This window comes from Rattus rattus, chromosome 10, assembly GCF_011064425.1.
Source record: "Rattus rattus isolate New Zealand chromosome 10, Rrattus_CSIRO_v1, whole genome shotgun sequence".
NCBI classification, from domain to species: domain Eukaryota; kingdom Metazoa; phylum Chordata; class Mammalia; order Rodentia; family Muridae; genus Rattus; species Rattus rattus.
Window position 1 is genome coordinate 16,657,975 of NC_046163.1, and position 19,360 is coordinate 16,677,334.

At 41.5% G+C, this 19,360-nt stretch overlaps 1 protein-coding gene across 1 annotated transcript in view; it reads right to left on the reverse strand.

The window, feature by feature from the left end:
• Window positions 1-18,575, reverse strand: part of LOC116911580 (inactive dipeptidyl peptidase 10-like) — a 188,289-nt gene extending 169,714 nt beyond the window's left edge. Inside the window, exon 1 of the mRNA XM_032915562.1 lies at window positions 17,912-18,575. Within this exon, the coding sequence (XP_032771453.1) occupies window positions 17,912-17,983 (72 nt within the window). The 5' untranslated portion in view covers window positions 17,984-18,575. The remainder of the gene's footprint in view (window positions 1-17,911) is intronic.
• Between the last annotated feature and the right edge of the window lie 785 nt (window positions 18,576-19,360).

Below are 19,360 nucleotides of genomic sequence, written 5' to 3' on the forward strand. Positions count from 1 at the left end.
TTATCTGACATTTTTCTCTATTGAAATCATCACAAATAAACAGAAACAAGTTCTATAGGTCTGGTAATAGAAGGTTACACTTCTACCAATTTCCTTTACCAACTTCAGAGAGACTGATTCTAGTACTCAACAAACCAAATCCATCAGTGTTGTTGTTAGGTAGGTTTTATTGTTTGTGTGTCATCATGACTGTAAACTGGGTGACCGCAGGATTAGTCCACAAAGCTTTTAAATGGTATACACATTGTATAGAAAGATGATACGGTGAGTCTCCAGCCCAGCACCCTCACTAGCCACCTCAAATCTAGCATAAAGGATCTGATACCCTCTTTTAGCACCACTGGACACTTGCACCCACTTGTACGTATACATACCTCATACACAGACACAAATGAGTTAAAAAAAACTTTTAAAAAATATTTATTATTTAAAGTGGCAAATTACACAAATCACATTTCCTTCTTAAAAATCTCAGAAATAGGATCTCAAGTCCCTGTTAATTGTAATGAGCATTTGTAGATTTTATATTGTCCCATTTGTAGATTTTATATTGTCAAGTCCAGGTCGTTTAGTAGTCCCCCCTTAAACACACCCACACGAATGGCTATTTCTCTTTAAAAATTGGCTTCAGAAAAGTCAGCAGATGGCAGTGCACTATTATGGTTTCTATTTAATTTTGTGTCTCTTGTATAACCTCACTGGGTGTTTTGACCTCTCTAAAATACCTGTTCCTGCTTATAGAGTGACTCATTTTGAGGTTTATATAACAATTATGGGCTTGTTAGGTTTACAACTCCAAATCAGCAATTTTCTATCATGATGCATTTTCCCTGGTTTTCCTTAACTAAAGACTGGCCTGTGTGACCCATAAGCAACTTGAAAGTGACATTTCCAAGCCCCGGCAGCTAATCCTAGATTGTATTTACCTATTTCCAAATATTTGCACCATCTGTGATTCCATATTGGTTTTTTTGGCTTCACTGTTACAGCTCAAGGACTGGAGTTTGGGAAAGGAATGAAGCAACATCTCAAATACAAAATGTATTATAAGCACAAGATGGAATTTATCCCTGAGATGAGGAAAGGAAATAACAATCTCAGGGGGTTGATGCATATGCAGTTCGCCACCTTCAACGCCCAAACTCTGTTGACTTCTTGGCACAGAAAAGGAATATATAAATGAATGCTACATATTTCCTTAACCAATTCCCAAAGCATGTTTGCTCTGGAGCACAGATGACTCCACATAATCTTCATATCAACAAAATAGGAGCTCAGTATTAAAGGTGACCTTCAGTTTCTGATTTAGTCAAAGCAATGGGGAAAGGTTTTCTAAAGCCCCGCCCCCATGACTGGTAAATTCGTGTTCAGCATAATTTGATTCTCCAAAACAATACAGAGATCCAGTCAAGGAAAACAGCACATTAAACAGCCAATGATAAATAATGCATCTGTGGTTTATCTTGGGTTAAAAAATCCTCCCCTTGGTCCACCCTCCCAAAAACAGTGAGAAGGAAACACCCTTTCACTCCCACGTGCAAAGTTAAATTCAGGAAGAGACTGAATAAATGAGCTCAGTCTAGAAAGTCAAGGTTCTGGGTTCAATGTGAACTTAAACGAATCGGGATCCCTAGTTTTTGCTACCAACGGGAATTCTGCATGACTCAAGAGTTCTTTATATAAATCAATTTATTCAGCATATAAACATTTCTCAACCCTGGTATTAGAACTACACTACATAAGAAAATATTTTATGAAGAGGCTGAGGGTGAAGATCAGTTAATTCTGACATAGGACAGGAGGCCTAAGAAAAATCATATCTGTGTGAATAGAAGGGACACTATTTCGTGGAACGGTGGGTGTCACAAGGGAGAATTCTAGCAACGCCATGGGAGTTTTGTCTGTGGACTGAAATTTTTAGGGTACAAATACTAAATCATTAAAAGGTCATAATAGGCTTTACTATGACCTTTCATAAATTAATATTTTTTAGCACATTAAGCTCCTATTATTTCTTCAGCAACCTTCCTCTTCCTGTTAACCTCATTCCTCTTTTAACGGATTCCCTCATGTAATACGGTTTTGCTTTCCATGTGTATTGTGTACACAGTTAATTTATGCTAATAAAAATAAAACATATCATCTCATTATAATTAAAATTTGCTTCCATTGTTAATAAATAATATACTGAAACTATATGCGTACAATGTCAAATAATGGAGTGTGAGAGATGTTTCATCATCTAAGAAACCTTGCTGAGCTTGCAGAAGTCTAGAATTCTGGTCACAGCACCCACAACAAACAACTCACACCCACCTATAATTCCAGGAGGACATGATACCTTCTTTTGGCCTCCACAACATTGTAGTCACATACACATAGCCATGAACACAGACACGTATTACATAATTGAAAATAAAACTATAAAATAATTATTCAAAATACATTTCTTTATAACTTTTATATGCAAAGTTCACACTTTGTCAAGAGCTAAGAAAATTTAAAGTAGCACTCTTACACCATACATGTAAACAGCCAACTCACATGTAGAAAAGGCATACAACACTCAAAACAGCTTTTAACTCTAAACAAAGTCCGTGATTTGAGACAGTCTGCTCACTTTGGGGTCATGGTGCTTTTAGATCAGCAGGTTGTTAGACTGAGGAAACAGTGTGTTTCTCAGGTCATGCATATCTTTGCTCATGTTTGGGCTATTTGCAAGAAGGTGTTTGGGAAGGCAAGGAGTCAGTGATGTCAGATGATTCATTCTTCATGCCACGTTATCAATTTTTCAGAAAATGAATTTCAAAAATTTAAGAAAAGAGAATAAACTTTACTGGAGTTTGGAGAAGGCATGTGTAAAATGGAGACAAAAGAACCAGAAAGACATTGCTCTGAAGTTGTTGAAACGGATCAGGAGGTAAGCACTTGCTGCAGGACCCTGAGGACTTGAGTTTGAATCCCAAACATCCCCTAAAATAATCAAGGCTTAGATATACCTGTTTCTGTCATCCCAGTGTGGTAGGAGGGAGACAGCTCGAGTTTTACTCTGGGTTCAGTGAGCCCTGTCTAAATAAAATAGGCAGAGGGATGCATCATAAACATCACAATATCTCCTGTGATTTCTTCACACTGGAACATGCCCTCCACAAACATGGCATACAAGCATGTACACACACACACACACACACACACACACACACACACACACACCAAAAATAAATGTTATATAAAGGAAATAGAGCTCTGATATTCTGATTCTGTGAAGGCTTTAAAGGAAATCTTAACCACACCACAATCTACAACCAAGCAAATAAGCAGATACACTCAAAATAGTTTAATACTATATATATATATATTTATATATATATATATATGGGATAATTCAAATAAACCAAGGCAGGAATTCACAGTCTCAATACCTTGGTTTGATTTCACCTCTGGTAGCTTAGGAGTCATGACTTTCTGCCCATTATTAACATAGGTTTTGAAATTCATCTTCTCCATCTTTTGTCAGCTGACTTCTGACATTTTTCTACTGCTATTGCCATTATTCTCTCATTTCTCTCACATATGTTTGAATGTATCTATTCTTCTATGCATATTATTTTGTTCTGATGTGATTATTTCTAAGTTTAGTCAATGTCTGCTGAAGTAATTTGCAGTTATTCATAGCAATTTTATTCTTCTGAGGGTAAAACCTAACATCTTCACAAAATGCAGATAAATATTAAGATACATTTAAACATCTAACAACAAAAATAACAAAATAGAAGTATCAAATGTTTAGTTCCTAAGATCAGAAAAAAAAAAAGAAAGAAACTTGTTGCAGGTGCTGGATAGAAGTTATTGTGATGTCTCAGTGGGTAATGGTGCTTGCCACCCAGTTTGATGGCCTGAATTTCATCCCTGGAATGCATGTGGTGAAAATAGAGCAGATTCCTGTAAGTTGTCACTGACATCCATACATATGTCACTGTGTGTGTGTGTGTGTGTGTGTGTGTGTGTGTGTGTGTGTGTGTATGTCTATGGAGAAAAGAGATGCTCACCAGCTGCCACCCAAAGCTGGAGCCTAATATAATTTATGGCTGTTGTAGAAGAGAGAGTTTTCATTAAGAATGTGTGGTTCCTGAACATAGACTAACATGCAGCATAGGGCTCCACTGCGTATGTGAACTTAACTTAGTTACAAAAACAAAATAACAACAACAACAATAAAACCCCTATATCAAATCGGAAGGTGGTATGGAGTAGAAGGGATCTGATCAAAAATTCACAGTATACATGCATGAAAAAAAATTTTTTCCCTTGGACTGGTGGCATGAATCTTTAATCCCAGTAGACGACAGGCATAGGCACATGGGTGTTTTTGATATTGAAAGAATATAAATACTGTATATTTTATAAGATACTGGATACTTCAAAATGTGCTTACCTAAAATGCCGAACACCTGTCTCTCTGTAATAGCACTAAAAGGAAAATGTAATATTTATGGTGCCTTCCAATAAAGTCACCAAAGATAATGGACTTTATAAAACAATTTTTGCATAAAAACCCAGATCCCAGGACGTTTAAATTATGGAATAATGCAGCCAACAAAATGATCTATTTCTTTTACTTTTCCCATCTTCATTAAATTGGTATTTTTTATTTACATTTCAAAGGTTATTCCCTTTTCCGGTTTCCAGGCCAACATTCCCCTATCCCCTCCCCCTCCCATTCTATGTGGGTGTTCCCCTCCCCATCTTCCCCCCATTACTGCTCTCCCCGCAACAATCAAGTTCACTGGGGGTCCAGCCTTGGCAAGGCCAAGGGCTTCCCCTTCCACTGGTGCCCCTACTAGGCTATTCATTACTACCTATGAATTTGGAGCCCAGGGTCAGTCCATGTATAGTCTTTGGGTAGTGGCTTAGTCTGTGGAAGCTCTGGTTGGTTGGCATTGTTGTTCATATGGGGTCTCAAGGCCCTTCAGCTCTTCCAGTCCTTTCTCTGATTCCTTCAACGGGGGTCCCGTTCTCAGTTCGGTGGTTTGTTTCTGGCATTTGCCTATGTATTTGCTGTATTCTGGCTGTGTCTCTCAGGAGAGATCTACATCCAGTTCCTGTCAGTCTGCACTTCTTTGTTTCATCCATCTTATCTAGTTTGGTGGCTGTATATATATGGGCCACATGTGGGGCAGGCTCTGAATGGGTGTTCCTTCAGTCACTGTTCTAAGCTTTGTCTCCCTATCCCCTCCTAAGGGTATCCTTGCTCCCCTTTTAAAGAAAGAGTGAAGCATCCGCATTTTTGCCATCCTTCTTGAGTTTCTTGTATTCTGTGCATCTAGGGTAATTCGAGCATTTTGGCTAATATCCACTTATCAATGAATGCATACCATATGTGTTTTTCTGTGATTGGGTTACCTCACTCAGGATGATATTTTCCATTTCCATCCATTTGCCTATGAATTTCATATAGTCACTGTTTTTGATAGTTGAGTAGTACTCCATTGTGTAGATGTACCACATTTTCTGTATCCATTCCTCTGTTGAAGGGCATCTGGGTTCTTTCCAGCTTCTGGCTAATATAAATAAGGCTGCTATGAACATAGTAGAGCATGTGTCTTTTTATATGTTGGGGCATCTTTTGGGTATATGCCCAAGAGAGGTATAGCTGGGTCCTCAGGTAGTACAATGTCCAATTTTCTGAGGAACCTCCAGACTGATTTCCAGAATGGTTGTACCAGTCTGCAACCCCACCAACAATGGAGGAGTGTTCCTCTTTCTCCGCAGCCTCGCCAGCATCTGCTGTCGCCGGAGTTTTTTATCTTAGCCATTCTGACTGGTGTGAGGTGGAATCTCAGGGTTGTTTTGATTTGCATTTCCCTTATGATTAAAGATGTTGAACATTTCTTTAGGTGCTTCTCAGCCATTCGATATTCCTCTATTTCTAAACTGCAGAACTTCCTTGGAATTCAGATTTACTTCTGCTCAAGAGGCCACACTTTGTGTGGAGGATACACCTTAGTTGGTAGAGTGCTTGCTGAGCAAACATGAACCCTTGAGTTTTATCACTTATGTCACTTGGAGCCAAGCAAGGTGTCAAGTACCTGAAATCCCAGCATTTCTGGGGAAAACAAAAGATCAGAGAATGAACGCTATCCTCAGCAACTTCTTAAATTGGAGAACACCCCAAGCTGCATACAAACACACACACACACACACACACACACACACACACACACACACACACACACACACACACACACACACACACACACACAAACACAAAGCACACACAGGGATGGCTCTATCATTAAGTGCCTGAGTTCAGTTCCTAGTTCAGTTCCTATATGGATAAACTCACAACCAACCTGTGACTCCAGCTTCAGGGGATCTAGCGCCCTCTTCTGCCCTCTGCATGTGCTGCACTTACAAGCAAGCACATACTGACATCCAGGCACACACATACACATATTTGAAAATTAAATAAAAAAATAATAATAAAAGTTAAGTAAAGAAAGCATTATGCTATCATTTATAAATCCAAAATATTCATGTCTTTAATTTTATACCTGTTACTGCATTTGGAGCATGATTAATATATGCATGGGCCTAAGAATGTTTACTTGCTCAGTTCCTCTTGCTGAAAATAACCTCACGTTCCAAGAGGGAGGGAGGCCTATACACCCATGTGGGCACCATCAATGAAAGTTTCGGTGTTTTCCCTTGTTCACTGTTTTTAAATAAATCACCAGATAGCCTGCCACTCATGTTCTCACCTGTAGCCCAGCCTTGTCGCCCTGCTCTTTGCAAGGCAGACACCCACTGAATGAAATAAAAAATCGAATGTTCATTTAGCTCTCTAAAAGGAGATGCGTATGAAGCTAATAAAAATGACTGTTTCCCTCGCTTGTCTTCATTTGCTTTCTTGTAACCTCATGCATAGCTATTTGTTCTAACCTAAGAAATCAATAGGTATGAGAAATTACAATGATATTGAAGTCAGAGAGTATGGACTTTGTCGGGAGAGCATTTCCCAGTGTAGACTCAGTTTTTATTATGAACTCAACTAACTTACCTTTTATGATTTTTTTTTTAACTTTAGGTGTGCACCCTGGGGTATTAAGAGCTCTAAAGTTATAAGAATTTGTTAGCTGTCAGTTGCTGGTTCTGGGATTGCCAACTCTGGTCCTCTGATAGGACAGTAGGGATTCTCATTGAGGAACGCTTCCGTCAGTCTGTTGTCTAACATTTCTAAAACTTCCATGTGACACATCCCAAGTTCTCAACTGAAAGGAAGTTATAAGGCTGTCATTTCTGTGACCTTCTGTAAACTTCTTGAAAGAGAATGGTCAACCAAGAGGACTTCAATAAAACACTTTAAGTCTTTTGGAGAAACAGGTAAGTATCCATCCAAAATGCGTGCATTTAAGTGAAGTTGTCACAAATTGATTTTTCCAATGCCCTAAAATATTGTAGGATTAGATATTAGGTGTATTTCATTACCATGTATGCATAGTACATGCACGTGCTATACATGTACTTAATAATAAAGGTAAGATACATATTTACTGAGAATTTTTTTGAAAAAATTGCCAAATTATACTTTGAGCGTATGTAGTGTGTATTCAAGTCTCAAGTATCCACATTAGAAATCAAGGACAGCAAGTTGTGTCTATAATTTCAGCTATTTGGGATTGGAGGAGAAAATAGCGGATCCTTGGGACTTGCTGGCCTGACAGCTTCTCTAAGACAGCAAGCTTGGGATTCAGTGAAGAACTCTGTCTCAAAACAGAAGATGGAGAATAATAGAGCAAGGTGCCCATAATAGAGAACTCCATCATCCACCAGTCCACCACACAAACACGCACGCATGCACGCATGCACACACACACGCACACACACACACCACAGAGAAAGAGCGACAGAGAGACACAGAGAGAGATAGAGAGAGATGGAGTGAGAGGGAGAGAGACAGAGAAAGGAAAAGAGACAGAGAGAGGGAGAGAGACAGAGACATATACACACATGCATATACATACAAACATACAGACACAGAGGTGGAGAGTGACTGAAAGAAAGGAAAGAGGAAGGGAGGGAAGGGGGATGGATGGAGAGAGGCAGGGTAAGCATCTCAAAAGATCGAAAGGTGTAAGAGCCTGAAATACAAATGCAAATATATTCATTTTTCTTCCTTGATTCTTCACAAGCCATGTAAACAACGCTTTCAGCTTTCTCCACACCCTCTTCCTGTGGAAGGTGTGTGAGTGTGGTTTTTGACAGACTGTGGGTGGCACTGTAAGTAGTTGGCAGCTGCAGCCTGAAGTCTGTTTAACTCCCCCCTCAACCCTTCATCTTGCATTGTCATCTCCCTGCCTCCAAATAAGCAAATCTGCAAAAATCCCTTCATGTTTTCCTATTCTGTTTGCACAAAGATGTTCTGCTCTTATCAGTGGAATACACACATTATCTGAACACTAGTTCAAAATTATTAACGTTTTTACCATTCTAGATAAACGATGTATGGTAAACAGACGCTCACTTTGTCATGTAGAAGACGTAACGATGAATATGTTGAACGATAATTTCTGAGCAGTATAATTCAAGATAAAACCTTTTATCAGTCTCACATTAATGTAGAATGATTGGCGTGGCAGTTGATGTTAGATTTCATATTCCTTGTGGAAACAGAAAAATTTCTGAGGCTCTAGGACAGCTGAACAAGAGATATGAATATGACGGATCTCCATCTTCCACACCTTATCATTTCCCCAATCCCTACTACTTATCTCTGTCTGCACTTAGCAATGATAATTCCCTCACAGGTGAATGTAGTTCATGATAAAAATACCTACCATGGAGAGAGAAGGAAGATTTTGATGCTTTAGAGATCATTTGATTTCTGCAAGGAATTATAAGTGCATTTGGGGATGGTTCAATGGCCCACAGGGTAAAGTGCTTGCATGCAAGCGTGACGACCCAAGTTCAGATCCACAGCACCCAGTTGGGAAGCTGAGTGTGTTGTAATGCACCTGTGACCACAGCTCTCGAGAAGCAAAGACAGTAGAGCTCAGGGACTCAAGAGACCTCAAAAGAAGATGGAAAAGAAATTGAAGAAGATATTTAATGTTGACTTCTGTCTTTCATATACATTTACTCAGCCACTTTCACTTTCACGGGGATATTTACATACGTGTTTATACAACACCTATGCAACACATCACACTTACACACAGATACATTAATTATTGTGAAAACCTATGGAAATCAGGCCAATGAATATTTGAAAGCTGGGTCTGGACAGATTTCTCAGTTGTTAAGAACACTTGCACGGGGTCAGAAAATTGAACAGAGGTGTGTAGCAGTGGAGTATGGGGAACAGGAGTAGCCACCAGAAAGTCCCAGATGCCAGGAAAGCAAGAGGATCCTGGAACCCAACAGGCATGACATTAGCTGAAATAGCCAACAAAGGGGAGGGAGAACCTCTAGAGACCGTATCTAGAGGTTAGGCATGGCCCCTGGTTGAGGGTTGGGACCATCAACCTATATGAAAATTTTAATCCAGAATTGCACCTGTCTAAAGGGACTACAGGGACAAAGAGAAGAGCGGAGACTGAGGAAAAGACTATCTAGAGACAGCCCACCTGGGGATCCATCCCATATGCAGCCACTAAATCCAGACACAATTGCTGATGCCAAGATGTGCTTGCTAACAGGACCCTGGTATAGCTGTCTTCTGATCGGCTCCGCCAGAGTCTTACCAATACAGATGTGGGTGCTTACAGCCAACCATTGCACTGAGCACAGGGACCGCAATGCAGGAATTAGGGCAAGGACTGAAGGAGCTGAATGGGTTTGTAACCCCATAGGAAGAACAACAAATATCAGCAAACCAGATCCCCCCAGAGTTTCCAAGGACTAAACCACCAACCAAAGAATATACAAAGAGTACCCAGAGCTCCAGCCCTTCTCTGGCATCAGTAGGAGGGGAAGCCCTTGATCCTGTGAAGGCTAGATGACCAGCATGGGAGAATGCTAGGGCAGTGAGGAGGAAGTGGGTTGGTGGGTGGAAGGGGGAGCAACCTCATAGAAATAGAGAAGAGGAGGGATGCGATAGGGGGTTTTTGAAGGGGAAACTAGGAAGGGGGTTAACCTTTGAAATGTAGATAAATAAATTACTCAATAAACATAATTAAGAAAGAAAGATAGGAAGGAAGGAAGGAAGGAAGGAAGGAAGGAAGGAAGGAAGGAAGGAAGGAAGAGCATCAATAGGAGGAGAAGCCCTCGGTCCTGTGAAGGCTTGATTCCCCTGTGTAGGGGAATGCTGGGGCTTGAGGTGGGAGGCGGCCAGTAGGAGGGGCAGCATCTTTACAGAAGCAGAGGCAAGGGGGACGGGAGAGGGGGTAAAGGGGATAACATTTGAAATGTAAATACATAAAATATCTATTAAAATATATAAAGAAAAAAAAAAGAACACGTGCTGCTTCTGCAGAGGACCTGAGTTTATTTCCAAGAATTCTTGGTGGGCCCCTCACAGTCACCTGTAATTTCCACTTCAGAGCATCTGACACCCTCTGCTGATCTCTGAAGATACTGGGTCCACACACATACACACCCCCCAACACACACACACATAAACTCTCACAGAGAGAGAGAGAGAGAGAGAGAGAGAGAGAGAGAGAGAGAATTTAATATAATAAAAGGAATCTTTAAAGCAATTTAAAAGCAATACGTTGTTGCTGGAAATAGTAATGACATATGAACTTGTAATAGTATATTCAAAAAGTCATTCAGCAAACAAGCAAACATATAGGACTAATTTACTAATTAGAATATTGATATACCACATTCAGCACATATCTATTGCATTGGAACAACTATGGATAATTTTATATGGGAAATTCTTTAGACTATGCTTATTCTAACCCTTCTTACACCAATAATGCCGGAGGCTTACACCCTGGAATACTGAAAACTGCCTATCATCTCTCTGATGATATTCATAGAAGTTTCACAATACATTTCTTTTAAAATATTTTATTACACATTTTTCCCTTCTGTAAATTCTTTTTGCTTTTTGACAGTTCTGTGCATGTGTGAAAGGCATCTTGATGATGTCACCAAACTCTCGTTTTCCTCCCACAAGTACCCTCCCTGCTTTCATATCATTTTTATTATTGACCCTCTGGGTTTACTTAGGGTTTTGGGTATGTGCATGAGTGTGAGTCTATTTATTAGATCATAGGCAATTGACCGGTGGCTACACTCCTGAATAGAACCGTCTCTGATACTCGATGGCTGCTACAGGACAGAGGGTCACTTCTCTTTAGAAGTGCACTACTGATAGTATCTTGATGCCACCATGTATGACCCAAAGCCCATACAGAAAGCTGTGATACTAATAAGATTTGGTGGGTTAAGAAAATAAATTATTTCTAAAAATTACAAAGGGATGACATGAAGTGGAGAGGATGATAAGGGGGTTCTTTGAGAGTAGCTAAAGGAGGGAAAGAGAGGGTAGGTTCATCAACTACATTGTGTGGATGCATGAAATTTTCAAAGAATAACTGAACAGAAAAAAAATGAAAAAAAAAAGTGTACTCCCTTTTTTTTTTTTAGCAGCTACTGCCAGTAGTTCCTCAATGAAGGATGGGTAGTGCCTTATGTGCCCCCTTACCCCCACCCCCCACAATCCAGTGGAGTTCTGATTAGGCTGAGTCCTGAGCATTACATGTGAAGACACACATTTCCTGGCTATATCTCTAGGATGTACTTCTGTAAATCACATCATCCCTTTAAATACTCTGCTCTCTTACCGACTATATAACTAAGTGGAAACTATATGGAACACATTTGATAAGTAATTAGAATTTTAGAAAACTAACCTATATTTATTTTTAGCATGGTCCATTAAAGAATGAGATGATCTCACGGTTTTAAAGGATTGCCTTCCGAGCTGCAAGAGAATACTTCGAAACCTGAATGTGTTGAAGTGCAAAGATTGTCATATGATAGATACATTCACAAACAAAGCATACAATCAGGTAAATGTGCACGGAGAATCTACAAACTATAAAGTACCTGGTAGAGGTAGCTTATGATCCTTTTATTATTAAAATTCTGGTTAGACTCCAATTCCTAGACCTCACATTTAACGAGAGGACTGGGTGTGGGACGGGCATTCTTCAAAGGGAATTCTTCTTTTTCATAGTATCTCATTTTGTCCTCATAAGAAACATGTAAAGTTCTAAGAGTCTCCCTCATTCACAGAAGAAATGAAGATATAAGATCATCCTGCTTCCAGAGCTTCATTTGTACCACTATGATAAAATATCCTGGGAAATAGCAAGTAGGAGAAAGGGTTTTAGTTTGCCTTATAATTATAGGTTACAGTCCATGACTGTGGGAATACAAGGTGATGGGAATTTGAAGCAGCTTGTCAAGTCAAAGTTGCAGATAAGAGCAGAGAAACCAATGCATGCATATCACCTACTCAGCAGGCTTTGTCTGGTACACATCAGAGCCTAAGACCAAGGGGGTGCTGCCTACTTCCAGGAGATGTCAGTAAGGGCAGTCAAGACAATCCCCATAGATACACCTACAGGCCAACCCCCACAGAGACTACGTTCCCAGGTGATTCTGCCTTGTGTCAAATTGAAAATTAAAGTTATGTCATTAGGAGTCTTAGCAAATACCCACTGTCAAATGCTAGTAAATATTTGTAGTTGGTGCAGAAGCTTCCGTTATAGTCAAGAAACCTGTCTATGTGTAGCAGGATACATGTTAAATAAATGAAATACGGCTTTGCATACTAAGGCTTATAACATTTCACAGCAATAACAATTCAAGATGCCGAAATTTAGAAATGGTTTTATTTTTTTCCCCCGCAGTTTGGGAGATAATTAGCTTAAACATTTTATTTTTTGGTGTAGTACACATAAGATAATGTAGCATTAATATTTCATAACACAATTTCCTTTAATGTGTTTCTATATAATTTAATTTTTAGATGTGTCGTTTGTTCATCCCTTGAAATAAGTGGATAGATATAAAAGCAGATAATTCTCAGCCAGGGATTTTTGTGGTCTTTCTTAATTCAGATAAAATGGCTCACATATAAAATATTTATGTTGTATATTTATTAGTTTAGTGTTTTATGTTTAAGTGCATAAAGTAAGAAATTAAGAGATGGTAAAGTGCCAGGTAGGGTGGTCACACCTCACTTCAGCACTCAGGAGGGAGAACCATGAGTTAGAGGAATTCCATGGATACATAAGGCGTTCAAAGCAATCCTGGGGTGCAAAGAAAAAGACTGTTTCAAAGACACAGAGACACAGAGACACAGAGACAGAGAGACAGACAGAGACAGAGACAGAGAGAGACAGAGACAGAGACAGAGAACAGTCAGAAAGACACACACATACATACACACACATTCACACACACACATTCACACACACACACACACATCAAGAAAGACAAAGAATAGGAAATTTAGATTCTGTCTCAAATCATAGCATAATCTTTATTCATCCAAAATTATAATTTCTGACAAAATCATATGGAACTCTCACTGTAACTTACATGGTATATTTTAAATATTGATTAGAAGAAAATACCCCCCATATATTTTGGGGGGATTGCATTGGCTTGCTGTCGTATTGTGCTGCATTTGCTTTGCACACTCTTGCTCTGAACCCCAGGCTGATCTGGACTCTTGGTCACCGAGCGCCTATGCTTACAGACCTGATTCAAACATGCTTTTCAGAATTCCTTCCAAAGTGTTTTCAAGACTCTGTGCTAAAAAGAATAACTTTTCTTTACTACATAGTGACATCTTTATTCATGAGCACAAGAAACATGAACATTTTTTACAACTCAGTCTTTAAGTGTACAGTTCAAAATTTTAGTCAGTCTTGTAGACAAAGTTGCAATGACACTGCAAACACTGAATGACAACTTCAAAAATGTTTTCCTAATGGTCAAAAGCAGAATAGTTATGTCTACTAATTCCTTTAAAACATGCTCGAAATCATCACAATTTGACCATGTGTTAGTTATGAGGAGACCTGCACTGTGTGCTGTGAAAACTTACTCTGTTACTAAAAAGAAGAACATATGGCAGTTTTTATCATTGCTTAAAACAGTTGCTTTAAAAAGTACAGTTTAGCTTTATTTCAGAAAGGGAGTTCGTTCTTTTACTTTATTTGAGTTCTGTCTGTGCCCACAGCTGTTTTTATTTTTGTTTTGTTGTGTTGTGTTGTGTTGTGTTTTTGGCTTTTAAGAAGAGAGCCAAACCCTCACTGGGTAACTGTCCCTGTTGGCGTCAGCAGAAGGGCGCCACCTGGTGGAATGAGAACAAATTCAAAACCTTGCCTTGCTAAACTCCTCACAAACCTTAGCAATCACCTCACTTACCACAGAAGGGAGACAGAAACGTTTCCTAAAGTTCCTAACGTATTTGTGATGATCTACCTGATTTGTTTCATTGTTTCTAGATTATTTAACCATGTGTCTAGTTATTTTCTAACGTTTCAGGAAGCAGCATTTACAGTGCTTGATGATTTAAAGAGATATACGTGCATTCAGCATGGTTCAGGATAATAAGGACACATTCACAAAGCAAAGTTTGCAATCATTCTGTGCATTTCCCATGAGAATTTGTGGTTGTGCAGAAGTTAGGAGGGGGACTTTTAAATGAACTAAGTCTAGTCAAATCACCAATTCTGAAGACAAACTTGGTTTCAAGACAACTTTTTAAAAAGGCCATTCGTAGGATGCCTGACGTGGGAAATGGGAGGCAACAAAAGTGACCTCGAAACGCTGCTTTGAGAGTCTAATAGAAAACTGCATTTGATAGATGTTTCCTGCTCAATTCAAGTACCTCTGAGCACACAAAGCAACTGCTTCCAAGGTGGCCGTTCTCAGGTAACAATGAGATATAATTGGCCACTCAAGATCTTTAGATCCATCAATAAAAAGTGAGGAATTGATCACAGTAAGTGGGTGTGATTGCATCTGCCCCGTAAGAGCATTTATTTTTGAACCTTTTATAAATGTAGAGTATTATGAAAACAAAAACAGCTATTGTAAATGCAATCGGTCTTTAAAAAAGAGAAAACAAATGAATCAGTTGGTATTTTAAAAGGGTCATGATGAAAATGACAAATATATTGGCAGTGATTCAAAATATTTTTTTTAAAAAAATGTGCACAGACCCTGATGCTTCTTAGGAGGGGTTGTCTCTGGTCAGGGTGGATGTGACAGTGCAAGTGACAACAGGAAGCAGAGAAGACAAACCCCTTTATAGGCTATGATAGTTACCAAATTCTATGACTCCTAACCACTGCTCTTCCCAAAAATGAATTTTCTCAACCTATGGTCAATACACACATGTCAGATGCCTCAAGATGAGGCATCTTTGGGGCCCATGAAAATCACTCTCTCAGAAATGAAAGACCTTTTGGACAACGTTCAAAAATCTAAATCATTCAGGATCAATAAAAAGTGAGTGAGGAACTGGGATATGCCTTCTGTTTAATCACTGCCAAGAATTGTGTGAAGGTACAAGTTAAGTTAAACTTATGAATTTTTATTTTGAAGTATCATAACAGCCAGTACAATTATTCTAACACATCTAGCATGGTCTGAACATTGATCATTTTAAATTCAAGGCATAGTGACTGAGTCTGTTGGATTCTTTATGAGTTTCAGACCCTAACTTAAGTATTCACAACAACCACACACATTATATGGCTATCATTTTATATATTTATCTTTGGACAAGGAGAGTGCTAGCTAAAGGGATTCCCCAGGATTTTCTGAATGCCTCCTATGAGGCTACTACAATAGTTATATCAAGCTAACTTTGCATTTACAAAATCAGCCTCTCCCAATACACAGAATCATGTGCAACCACGGAATCTCTTTAAAAACACCCAGTTAAAATTAGAGTTCTACAGATGACCGACCACTCTCTGAATATTTGAAACAGCCATTAAAAATATGCATACTAGAGAGATAAATGAATCCACTCTTGAACCTCTCTTATGTGAAATTTAAGTGTCAGGTTAATCCTGACAAAGGGATTTGTCACACATATATACACTGTGCTTCTGTTTATCTGCCTTGCCTCTTGCAAACCTCCCCCACCCTGACAGAAGCTGTCTGCAGCACCTCAAGTTACCAGCTGGTGTCACAGGTTAGTGAGCAAAAATTTCATGTGGAGACTCTCTCCTGGCTAATCATTCTTATCGGTCACATCACTCCAATAGCAGTCCAGAGTCCAAACCTTGTAAATGAAATTTAAAGACTTTAGCCTGAAAAAGGAATGTTACATCCATGTTCCTGTCTTGAAATATTTTTCAATAAATCTGCTAATCAGTCTACGTGGGGATGTGTGCTGATGGGGGAGGGGACAGAGAAGAGGCATAAGAAGAGGGAACATTGTGGATAATGCTTTAATATTTGCTTTTTAATTTAAGGGTAAAAATGGTGGTTTAAGGCAACAAATGCTTCATAAACTCTGCATTTTTTACATCACTAAACAGAGAGAGCTAGAGAGAGCTGTAAAACACTGAAAATTTTCCACCTGTGTGAAACACATGTGCGGGAAGATGGGATGGGGATTGGGAGGGAGGAAAAAGACCAGAAGCCAGGAGAGATGACCAAGACTGGAATATTAATAACAACGTCCCTGGCATCACTTCCTCTGTTTCAGCATCGCTCTGGGCAATTTGGACAGCACCTCCAAGGCTTTGGTGTTTAGAATTCCAAGAGCGGAAGAGCTGGGGTCTACTCGCCTGGCAAGGTCCCCCGGCCCAGTCACCACACTTCTAAGAGCTGAGTATCTATGCTGAAACACCTCTAGCAGCCTTCCACCCACAGTGCGCTCCTTGGGCAAAGAGCTAGGCGCTCCACTTCCTGCATCTCGCTGCGGGATCCTCTAGCTCCAAAGCATTGCGCTAACCAAGAATGGCTCTCTTAGTCCGGTTGTAATTGATGTAAACATGACCGCATCTCCTGCACACTCTCTATAGCATCCCTCCTCCTAGATAGATCCTTGCCTCGCTCCTGACCCCTCCAACTTTAGGAAAAAGCGTGACCCAACTCTCAAATCGCCCCCAAACCAGATGCAGGAAACAGACATTTCTCTATAACACTAGGCTACAGATTTTCTAAAGACCCAAACAACACTAACCCAAAAAAAGAGTGACAGGTACCAAAGGACGCAAAAAGGACAGTAATAACCAATCAGCCAATACAGGGCACCTTAGTTCTGCAGACGCGACACATCTAGACCCAACAAACCACCAAAGCCAGTAGCTTCCTTGCTACCCTGAAAGATAAACGCCTTTCTATTCCCTCATGCTCAGTTCCTTCCACCGGGCAGACTAGAGAAGCCGCGTCCTCTTTTCCTACCCTGCTTTTCCAACATGGTCTTCTCAAAAGAGAACAGAAGGGAAACTCTGATAGCTTAAAGGTCGTTTGCCTACTTCAGTATCTCTGGCCAGCGCGCGTCCGAGCCACAGTGAGATAGGGCTGGACCCGTGCAAGAGACAATCTCCAGGATCGCGCTAGAACCATTCAAAATGCGTTCAGAAGTCAAGACTCCCCATAGCAGAACAGATCACCCCTCCCTCCCATGGCAGCGTCTCCGCTGTGGCACATCTCCAGCTTTTACCTCTCTGCCCCCTTCCCCGCGGCTCTCCACCTTGAGCATCCCGTCGCCCGGCCCCAGAGCGCACTAGGATGCTCTAAGTTCCTGCTGGGTCCATGGATGAGACAAGAGAGCCTGGGAGTGGGGCGGAGGAATGATGAGGAGAGGCAAAACGTGGGAGCGGATCTTTAGAGACTAGTGGGGGGGGGGAAGGGGGCTGACTAAAGCCACCCATCCTGGGAAGGATAGTCCCTAGAGGCCAACTCTCACCTGGTCCGCTGGCTGCGACTGTGTTGCCCTGGCCCCAGGGGTGGGTTGCTGCTCCTGCTTCATGGCTGTCATCCCCTTGCCGCCCGCGTCGGAGCTCACACTTCCTCGCGGGCACTTCACACTCGGGGACCGTCACTTGGCAAGCGATCGCATGTCACAGACGCCCCGTCGCTCTCGGAATTGGCGGAAGGGAAGAGCGGCGGCAGCGGTGGGGTGGGGGGTGGGGAGCGCCAGGGAGGGGACGGAGAGTGGCGGCAGAGGCAAGCAGGCTCCCCTTTTTGCAGGATCCCTCTTTTCGACTACCGCAGATCCTCGGACTCCCCACTGTCCCCGCCCCCCACCACCACCCGAAAATGCAGACACCAGACGCGACCAAGTGGCAAGTTAGTGGAGCGGCGGGCGGCTGGCTGCCAGCACCTGATCGCGCCGGAGCGGTGGCTTGCAACGCCGGAGGAGCCAGGCTTTCATTCTACCGCAGTCCGCCACCCGCGCACCCGCACCGCCGCCGGCCCTCGGGGGCTCCCCGCACGGTGCTCAGCGCGCCAGGTGCAGCAGCAGCAGAAGCAATAGTAGCAGCAGCAGCAGCAACCAGGCTCTGCGCTCCAGCATCTCCCGAGCAACCGGAAAGCGCGCGGGAGACAACCCGTACGCACTCCCCACTCGTGTAGCCCAAGCCGCCGGGCTCTGCGGGCTCCCCCACCCCAGCCCCCCCGCCCACCCCCCGCGGGCTCTGGATAAAACCCGGAGAAGCGGAGCGTGAGCCAGTGCAAAAACCCTCGGTGGCTCCAGAGTGGCCACTAGGCATGCTCCAGCACTTCGAGAAAGCAGGGGTAGCAGGGGAGGGGGGTGCGAGGGGGTTCCCCGGCTGGAGCCCCACTGGGCGTGTGCAACACCTGTCTGCATGGGAGACGTTTGTCCCACAGGGTGACCCAAGGGTGTGCGCCTGATGACTTAAGGCAATAGAAAGGCTTTAACCTCCAGCTTGGAGTCCCCAGATGGCTGCTTGGGTAAAGCAATGGAATCCCTAAAGGTTTGTAAAAAACGACATTAACCACACAAGGTTCTTCTTTGCACATCTTTTTCACTGCATACATTTTTTTAAAAAAAATCTTACTTTCTTCCTCGCCATTCAAGCCATTCTCATTACAAAAATGTTTTCCTGAGCATTTGTCCAAACACGAGATAAGGGGAGGGGGCAACAAGGGTGAGATTAAGGTTCTGATCCTCCCATTCGCCTTCCACCTGTATGCAAGAACTTATACTCAGCGTGGAGCCTGGAACCTGGAACCATGTTATAAATCAGAAAGTCAGCCTACTTTAGAAGTGGAGCACTGTGGGCTATAATTATCAAAGGTCACTAATTTCACCCACATGTACCTGCAGGTGGCTCTCTCCGAGGTGCGCAGAGGAATATATATTTGGTAAATGGAACATAAGCAATGTCCCAGT